The 10,000-nt window shown below is 49.2% G+C and overlaps 1 protein-coding gene and 1 non-coding gene across 2 annotated transcripts in view; both read left to right on the top strand.

Annotated features, from left to right (window-relative positions):
* LOC135829993 (WD repeat and FYVE domain-containing protein 3-like) overlaps positions 1-10,000 on the top strand; it is a 112,354-nt gene that overhangs the window by 90,422 nt on the left and 11,932 nt on the right. The window contains exons 67-71 of the mRNA XM_065342385.1: positions 393-470; positions 3,088-3,189; positions 3,967-4,089; positions 8,591-8,650; positions 9,845-10,000. The exon at positions 9,845-10,000 is cut by the window's right edge and continues 210 nt beyond it. Of these exons, the coding sequence (XP_065198457.1) occupies positions 393-470; positions 3,088-3,189; positions 3,967-4,089; positions 8,591-8,650; positions 9,845-10,000 (519 nt within the window). The remainder of the gene's footprint in view (positions 1-392; positions 471-3,087; positions 3,190-3,966; positions 4,090-8,590; positions 8,651-9,844) is intronic.
* Trnaq-uug (transfer RNA glutamine (anticodon UUG)) lies at positions 1,666-1,737 on the top strand. The gene has a single exon. It is a non-coding gene; the product is annotated as a tRNA-Gln (tRNA).

Raw genomic sequence — 10,000 nt, 5'->3', positions numbered from 1 at the left:
CCATCCCTCTGACTCAGCCCATGCCGGATGTTCTTTTATGACCTCGGTAGTTCGCAGCCGTGTAGCTTACCAGTACCATCGTGTGTAGCCATAGGGCTAAAGTGCATGAAGTGGGTACATGTATATCAAAGTGCAAGAAGTGGGTACATGTACATCGCAGCTACGATAGTCCAAGCACAGCAATGGGCGGTGGATTTAGTGGCTCAGAACCTGACAAACGCACACTGAATTCTTTCTTCAATTTCGTGCCTGCATATGCGTGTTTGGGTGTGCGCGCGTGCGTGTGTGGTGTGTGTGTGTGTGTGTGTGTGTGTGTGTGTGTGTGTGTGTGCGCGCGTGTGTGTGTGCGTGTGTATGTGTGCTCGTGTGTGTGTGTGTACGTGTGTTACCAGGTCCTGTACGGTCATTCGGCTCCCATCACGTGTCTCCAAGCCAGCACTACCTACAGCGTCATAGTCAGCGCTGCACAGGTATGGTGATGAGGAGGATGACGACTTTTGTTTTACTTCGCAAAATCCAAACGTCTGCGTGGCTTCTTGATGTCATTCCCCCCTCTACGACTGTATGAATGAAGAGCTGAGATACAAAACCGGATAAGTGCCAAATCTGAAAAAGAAATTCAGGCCAAAATGTCTGGAGGCATCACCAGGCAAAATTTCACATTCTAAATCTGACTATAGAACCGTTTCAAGAATGGAGCCCGAAATGGAGTGCTACTTTTTGAAGTACTTTTACTGAATGGAGACGAGAGTGGCTAACCGATGGCTTGGCAATCACCTTTTTCAGTGCTACATTTCCATTTCCATTATTTTGTTGCTAAAAGCAGGCTGGTAACGTATACAGTCAGCACTGGGCCGCTTGATGGGTTTTTTTGTTTTTGTTTTTGTGAAGCACATGATAATAGTGGCTCTAAATCCACATTTCTTTTGTAGGGCTGTGTTCCCAGTAAAAAAAAGCACAAAGATATACTAACTTGGTGCAAAAAGGAGAAAAGAATATAGTAACGCCCCAAAGCGCTAAATACAAAGTAAAGAGAACAGGAAATCATCAACCTCATAGCGCTAAAGCTGCACCAAATGATAAGCCTTGTGATGTGAGCGTTTGGCAATGCTGCCTGTGGTCCCCATAGCAAACTTTAGTTACTATTTGTGGTATTCTCTAGCTTCTGTTTGTTTGCAGTTGTTCTTGTGCAACCCCCCCCCCCCCACACACACACATTTTTCGATGCCTAGTTGCAACGCTGACGCCGAGACCTCTGGTCGGTTGAGTTGCTCCCAGCACATCAGCACGTCGTCCCTACATCCCCTATGTTTTGTCCTTTTCCTCGTTTCTTTTTGTTCTCCACCTGTTTTCCAGTAGGGCTGTGTCAATAGTAAAAAAAAAAAAAAAAAAAAAAAAAAAAAAAACCATGCCGAGTTGCCCATCTGTCACATGACCATATGGGATTGCCGTGCTGGTTCCAGCTCCGGTCAACCCCCTTGCATTGACGGGTCACATGTTGGCCATGTTGGTTCCACCATCCACTATCCACTATCCACTGTCCACTGTCCATGCCCTCTTTCTACATGGCCAATATGGGAAACCAATTTATTCTTGCTTTTCTGATACTTGCTTCACGCACTGATCTCTTCTAGTACATAATTTGATCATTTTTGTCCATGTGTTGGTTCTATGGTGTAATGGTTAGCACTCTGGACTTTGAATCCAGCGATCCGAGTTCAAATCTCGGTAGAACCTTTTTTCTTCTTTTTTTAGTTTACCCCTATAGCAAGAGTACATACCGTATTCGCGCGGTTAGTGCCTCTGGGGTACTATTTTTTTTCAATGTCCATCTCAGATGGGGCACTATTCAAGGGAGGGCACTATTCAAGAGAGGGTACTATTTGTTCGATGCTGGTACATTTGCATCATCCAGCGTAAAAAAAATTGCTATTCAAGAGAGGGCTTTATTCTTTCACTGGCTCTAATAGACTGGGGCACTATTCGAGAGAGAGAGAGCTCTAATCGTGCGAGTATGGTAACCCAGGTTACACACAGGGCAGAACAACAGAGACCAAAAATCCTTCTCGTGACTCCGAGTTTCGTGTTTCAAAAAACACTCATCAGACGATAAACCATAATAATGCTATTCGCTAGTTATGTAGGGTGATTGTAATGTAGGCTAAGGCAGTGCCGCAACTATGAAGCTTGAGGAGATAACATCAGCGCTGGAATACACTGTGCGTAATATGAGTGCAAGTGACTACAGACACTTTGTAACCCAGGTTATGTACTAAAATAGGCGACGTGCAAACTCACTCTTTATCGTACCATTTCGAAGGATATTTGCTCGTATTCGGTAAACCTGGACACACGTGTGCAACTGATTTTTGAACTTGCCTGGTGCCCTTGTGCTCATGATTATACTTTGCGTGAGATCAAACGTGTCAGGAACTGCAGGAATTTCGTTTGTTGAAAGCGAGCGGTAGTCGTATGGAACTATTATTAATTTGCAAAAGCGAATATTCAGAATTTCCCGGCATATTCACGAGATCACTATGGATACGTTGACGCTTGCGAAATTTGTCCTTCACCGTGTGAACTGGGTGACGGTTTGCAAGTGACTGCTGTACTACACGCTTGTATGTCTTTGCACGTCGTGTGAATGGCCTTCTTAAAAAAAAAAAAAAAAAAAATTCACGGTTCGCGTGAGACTCGGCTGAAAGCCTTCTTATGTCAGCTAATATTCGGCGCACACTTTTTTCCAACTATTTTTGGCAAATTTTCCCACTACTCTAATTTCAGAAATTTTAGGTGCTCAATATTTTCGGTATGAGGGCAAAAGGCCAGGTTAGGTGAGCAGAAATTTTAGGTACAGAGAAACAGTTCCCTATTGTATTATGTGTGTTAGTGTTTGTTCGGTGTAATGAAATTTTCGGTATTAAACAGACGCACCGAAAGTACCGAAATAAAAGTACACCGAAAATTTGTGAAACTACAGTATTTTAGACTTTCGGTGTCAAGCCGTGTGGGTGCATGCGTGCGTGTACAGCCATGTTGATGTTTGCTGTGTGTCTCACAACATTGCTGTCTTATCTGTGTACACAGGATGGTACATGCTTCATCTGGGATCTCCAGCGTCTGGCGTTCATTCGTCAACTGCAAGTTCATCGCCATCCCGTAGAAGCTATCTGTATCAATGACTTGACGGTGAGAGAGAGAGAGAGAGAGTTTGTTTGTATGTGTGCGGGCGTGTGCGTCTGCGTGCATGCATGTGTGTATGTGTGTACTAGTATGCGTTTGCGAGAGAGAAAGTGTGTGTATGTGTGGGTGTGTGTGTGTGTGGGGGGGGGGGGGGGGGAGGTGAGGGAGAGGGAAAGTGTGTGGCAGAGGTGTGTGGCACTGGCACATACATGCTTGTGCGTCAGTGTACAGATTTGATCTTCTTTTGTAAAAGTTTCGCTTGCTTGTGCTCCGTGTGGCACACTATTCCTTGTGGCACACTATTCCTTGTGGCACACTTGCTTCTGCGAGTAGCTTCTCTAAGTAGCTTTATGAGAAAACTGTTTGACACCTCCTGTTCACTTCTCTTCAGTTCAGGTCCATCAAAAGTTAGTGTTGTGAGTGCCCCATGCAAACCTACTGCGACTTGTACTCTAAACACAACAAGACTAACTAACACTATCCACCGGTACTATCCCCTGCCGTACAGAGTGAATGTTAGTTCCCAGAACCAGCAGCCCATGCATTGGTCACCACCATCACCACCACCACCACCACCACCACCACCACCACCACCACCACCACCACCACCACCACCACCACCACCACCACCACCACCACCACCACCACCACCACCACCACCACCAGTACCACCACATACATCTGCTGTTGGATGTAGTTGGCAAGCGGTGATGAGCCTTTTTGTTCTTTCCTGTTTTTGTTGTTCTTTTTGTTGTGTTTTTTTTTGTTTGTTTGTTGTACCAGGGTGACATAGTGACGTGTGCAAACACCACCTTAGCATGGTGGAGTATCAACGGTGATCTACTGGGCAGAGAGACAATGCCAAGTGCTGACGGACATGCCATCACCTGCTGTACTATGTCTGAGGTAAGGAAGGTGATGATGGCCTCCTCCTCCTCCTCCTCCTCCTCCTCCTCCTCCTCCTCCTCCTCCTCCTCCTCCTCCTCCTCCTCCTCCTCCTCCTCCTCCTCCTCCTTCTCGCTACACACTGACTGACCATGTCCATAACCAAGAGTACATAACCCCCAAGAGTGTGCAACTGCCTGCACAGCCTCTATGCAGTGCTGCGACGGCCGAACTTCACATCACGTGACACGATCCGAAAGGTTACACTGACAAACCGTGCAAAGTGACCACAAGAGAGTTGTACCCAAAGCTGGGTTGCGTACAACCCTGTATCTATCATGCACAGAGTGCAAATAATGTGTACGGGTTCATCACTTGATGTGAAGTTCTGCCGTCACGGACCCCATAGCTGGAGTTGCACACTCTTGGGGGTTATGTACTCTTGCCCTGACCCAGACTCCCAGACTCACACTCGCATACTCTCTTGATTATGGAGTCTTGCTTCTATTGCGACTAGAGAGTAGAGCCATTGTACAATAATTATAGACAGACACATGTTCTTCCATTGTAGGCAGCCCTAATCGTTTTAATCCTTTGCCCGCCAGCATTACGCACACACGCCATGCTCCAAATGTGCACCGACTGCACATTCATGTACTGTACAGGCAGAACATTTAGTCGGTCAATAATTTCGTCCAACTGCAAAGAAAGTGAGTTTGTCTGGTTGAGCACTTCGTCCATGGATCATACGAATGTGTATGAAAAGCTGGACAAATCGACATCAGTCCGGCATTTAATTTAGTCCAAAGACCATTGGACGAAAAAGACAAAACTAAATTCCAGATGACTGTTTCTGCTTATACATGTATGACCTAACGTTCTGAGCACTGTGGGACTGGTAAGGGCTTCCAGGGTCCCTATCAGCTCTGCCACACATTTACGGGGACTGGTATGGGCTTCCAGGGTCCCTATCAGCTCTGCCACACATTTACGGGGACTGGTATGGGCTTCCAGGGTCCCTATCAGCTCTGCCACACATTTACAGGGACTGGTATGGGCTTCCAGGGTCCCTATCAGCTCTGCCACACATTTACGGGGACTGGTATGGGCTTCCAGGGTCCCTATCAGCTCTGCCACACATTTACGGGGACTGGTATGGGCTTCCAGGGTCCCTATCAGCTCTGCCACACATTTACGGGGACTGGTATGGGCTTCCAGGGTCCCTATCAGCTCTGCCACACATTTACGGGGACTGGTATGGGCTTCCAGGGTCCCTATCAGCTCTGCCACACATTTACGGGGACTGGTATGGGCTTCCAGGGTCCCTATCAGCTCTGCCACACATTTACGGGGACTGGTATGGGCTTCCAGGGTCCCTATCAGCTCTGCCACACATTTACAGGGACTGGTATGGGCTTCCAGGGTCCCTATCGGCTCTGCCACACATTTACAGGGACTGGTATGGGCTTCCAGGGTCCCTATCAGCTCTGCCACACATTTACGGGGACTGGTATGGGCTTCCAGGGCCCCTATCAGCTCTGCCACACATTTACGGGGACTGGTATGGGCTTCCAGGGCCCCTATCAGCTCTGCCACACATTTACGGGGACTGGTATGGGCTTCCAGGGTCCCTATCAGCTCTGCCACACATTTACGGGGACTGGTATGGGCTTCCAGGGTCCCTAGCAGCTCTGCCACACATTTACGGGGGCTTCCAGGGTCCCTATCAGCTCTGCCACACATTTACGGGGACTGGTATGGGCTTCCAGGGTCCCTATCAGCTCTGCCACACATTTACGGGGACTGGTATGGGCTTCCAGGGTCCCTATCAGCTCTGCCACACATTTACGGGGACTGGTATGGGCTTCCAGGGTCCTTATCAGCTCTGCCACACATTTACAGGGACTGGTATGGGCTTCCAGGGTCCCTATCGGCTCTGCCACACATTTACAGGGACTGGTATGGGCTTCCAGGGTCCCTATCAGCTCTGCCACACATTTACAAGGACTGGTATGGGCTTCCAGGGCCCCTATCAGCTCTGCCACACATTTACGGGGACTGGTATGGGCTTCCAGGGCCCCTATCAGCTCTGCCACACATTTATGGGGACTGGTATGGGCTTCCAGGGTCCCTAGCAGCTCTGCCACACATTTACGGGGACTGGTATGGGCTTCCAGGGTCCCTAGCAGCTCTGCCACACATTTACGGGGACTGGTATGGGCTTCCAGGGTCCCTATCAGCTCTGCCACACATTTACGGGGACTGGTATGGGCTTCCAGGGTCCCTATCAGCTCTGCCACACATTTACAGGGACTGGTATGGGCTTCCAGGGTCCCTATCGGCTCTGCCACACATTTACAGGGACTGGTATGGGCTTCCAGGGTCCCTATCAGCTCTGCCACTCATTTACAGGTACTGGTATGGGCTTCCAGGGTCCCTATCGGCTCTGCCACACATTTACAGGGACTGGTATGGGCTTCCAGGGTCCCTATCAGCTCTGCCACACATTTACAGGGACTGGTATGGGCTTCCACGGTCTCTATCGGCTCTGCCACACATTTATGGGGACTGGTATGGGCTTCCAGGGTCCCTATCGGCTCTGCCACACATTTACAGGGACTGGTATGGGCTTCCAGGGTCCCTATCGGCTCTGCCACACATTTACAGGGACTAGTATGGGCTTCCACGGTCCCTATCGGCTCTGCCACACATTTATGGGGACTGGTATGGACTTCCAGGGTCCCTATCGGCTCTGCCACACATTTACGGGGACTAGTATGGGCTTCCAGGGTCCCTATCGGCTCTGCCACATATTTACGGGGACTAGTATGGGCTTCCAGGGTCCCTATCGGCTCTGCCACACATTTACGGGGACTAGTATGGGCTTCCAGGGTCCCTATCAGCTCTGCCACACATTTACAGGGACTGGTATGGGCTTCCACGGTCCCTATCGGCTCTGCCACACATTTATGGGGACTGGTATGGGCTTCCAGGGTCCCTATCGGCTCTGCCACACATTTACGGGGACTGGTATGGGCTTCCAGGGTCCCTATCGGCTCTGCCACACATTTACAGGGACTAGTATGGGCTTCCACGGTCCCTATCGGCTCTGCCACACATTTATGGGGACTGGTATGGACTTCCAGGGTCCCTATCGGCTCTGCCACACATTTACGTGGACTAGTATGGGCTTCCAGGGTCCCTATCGGCTCTGCCACATATTTACGGGGACTAGTATGGGCTTCCAGGGTCCCTATCGGCTCTGCCACACATTTACGGGGACTAGTATGGGCTTCCAGGGTCCCTATCGGCTCTGCCACACATTTACAGGGACTGGTATGGGCTTCCACGGTCCCTATCGGCTCTGCCACACATTTATGGGGACTGGTATGGGCTTCCAGGGTCCCTATCGGCTCTGCCACACATTTACGGGGACTAGTATGGGCTTCCAGGGTCCCTATCGACTCTGCCACACATTTACGGGGACTGGTATGGGGTTCCAGGGTCCCTATCAGCTCTGCCACACATTTACGGGGACTGGTATGGGCTTCCCTATCTGCTCTGCCACACGTCTAAGGTGTCCTTCAAGACGCGCTGTGATGTGAAGGCATGTGTTGTGAAGCTGCAAACTCGGCACTGACTATGTGTTATTTTTAGTTTCGCCGGGTGACAATTGAGCTAGGTGCATTACATGAACTGCAGCTATGGCATAGAAAGGAATAAAGACTCTACATTTGCTCAGCATACTACAAGTATATGAACTGATTGAACTCGTGTTTGTTTTCTGTGCGTGTGTGTGTGTGTGCCCGCCTGCACGTGTGTGTGTGTGTGTGTGTGTGTGCCAGCTAGTTCGGTTGGTGGGTACACTTATGCCAGATAGTGTTGGGCCTGTTGCCAACGGGCTCGGCTGCTTGAAGGTGTATTGTTGTACCTACCACCTTTGTTGGTTTCAGGGTTCATATACTTTCTATTTGAAGTATACATACCTGTTAACCATGGACTGCTTCTGGCTAGATTAACTCTTGTGTAATCAATGGTGCTAGTGAAGCTTATATCAGATCCACTCTGATTTAGCCACCCACACTAGTGCCAAGTATTACCTTCACTGGGGGCAGGGGTACCTGCAGTTGGATCCCGGGACGGATACCCTGATGCCGTCAATCCTTTTTCTGCACCTTGTCCTCACCCACTTACTGAGGTGTGGTGAGCCCATAAGTGGGATCATTTCAAGTCCACCCTAGTTTGGGGATTTCAGGGGGTGTCGGCCGTTGGGTGGTTCAATGGCCAATTGAGTCATCTTTCCAAGATTCCTTTTGAGTCTCTCTCCCCTCTCCCGGGGAGACCCACGTGACCAGTTTTGGCAGTGAGCAAGTACAAGTACAAGTACAAGTGTGTGTGTGTGTGTGTGTGTGTTGTGTGGTGTGTGGTGTGTGGTGTGTGGTGTGTGGGCTTGCACATGCACGCACGTGTGTGTATATGTATGTATATGTGTGTGTTTGTGTGCTCTTGTATGCGTTAACAGCTGTGCGTTTGGGACAGCGAGAATGTGATAGTCACTGGCTCAATGGATGGTGTAGTGCGGGTACGTTCACATTGACATCTTGCCTGTCTGAAATGTCTGAAACAGTATGATTGCGAGTGCTGCATCATAGCTGTTACGCGTCAGCTTACTGTTAGACGACGGTCTGTTAGACGATGGTCTGTTAGGCTACGGACTGCCAGCGCAATGTGCGGGCGCAATGTGCCAGCGCAATTCATCTATAAATAACCTTCTTGTTGTGTTAAAGGACAATGTCAAATCCAACAACACCGTCATTCTGTGCATGCTGAACAGTTACACTGTCTTTGCTGTTTTTACTGTTTTTGCTGTTTTTGCTGTTTTTGCTGTTTGCATGCGCTGTGCCCATTGGGGCACATCTTATTCCAGTTCCACTGTGGCTGTACTACGTGTTGTAGAGCTGCATGACTGCATGACTGCATGACTGCATGACTGCATGACTGCATGACTGCATGATAGCATGACTGCATGATAGCTTGACTGCATGACTGCATGATAGCATCAAGAGTATATAACCCCCCCCCCCCCCCTCCCCAAGAGTGTGCAACTCTGTATATGGGGTCTCCGACGGCGAAAACTCACATCACGTGTCTCAGGCAAGTTCGTACTACGTACAAACGGAGGATAGCGTGCGCGCAATCCGATTATCTGCCATGATCATGCTGGGGATTTGCATACCCGCAGTGAGTTTCTGTCAGAGTGCTTTTTTATTACTCCGCTGCTCGCTAAAAACGATCTGGAAACGTACAACTGCGACACTGCACCACGTGATGTGAGTTTTCGCCGTCGGCGCACCGCATAGAAAGGGTATCAGGAGTTGCACACTCTTGGGGGGTTACATACTCTTGATAGCATGCACACACACACACACTACAGCCTTATTGTGTAGACCTGTGCATGATTGACTGCACGCATACACTACAACACTGTTATGTAGACCTTATCTGACCTATGTGCATGTTTTACTCAATTTAATAATAGATTTGTATAAGAACAGAGCAGAGCTAACTTTGTCTCTTGTGTGTGTGTGTGTGTGTGTGTGTGTGTGTGTGTGTGTGTGTGTGTGTGTCGGTGTGTCGGTGTGTGTGTGTGTGAGTGTGTGTGTGTGTCGGTGTGTGTGTGTGTGTGTGTGTCGGTGTGTGTGTGTGTGTATGTGTGTGTGTGTGTACACGTGCTTGCGTGTTTGTGTGTGTGTGTATGCATGTATGTCTTGTTCAGTTCTGGAGTCTTGGGTTTCGTGACCTGCACTACAGCAGCAGCAAGACTGCCAACCAGCTAGCGGACTTGTCACGTGTGAATAGCAGTGCCTTATCAGAGTACAGCACAAACACTGCAAGCCATACGCCATCTCCTAGTATGCCTTCGCCAGCGCCA

Source organism: Sycon ciliatum, chromosome 13, assembly GCF_964019385.1.
Source record: "Sycon ciliatum chromosome 13, ocSycCili1.1, whole genome shotgun sequence".
Taxonomy (NCBI): domain Eukaryota; kingdom Metazoa; phylum Porifera; class Calcarea; order Leucosolenida; family Sycettidae; genus Sycon; species Sycon ciliatum.
The sequence above is the reverse complement of the archived record's forward strand: the minus strand, read 5'-3'. Positions and strand labels throughout refer to the sequence as shown.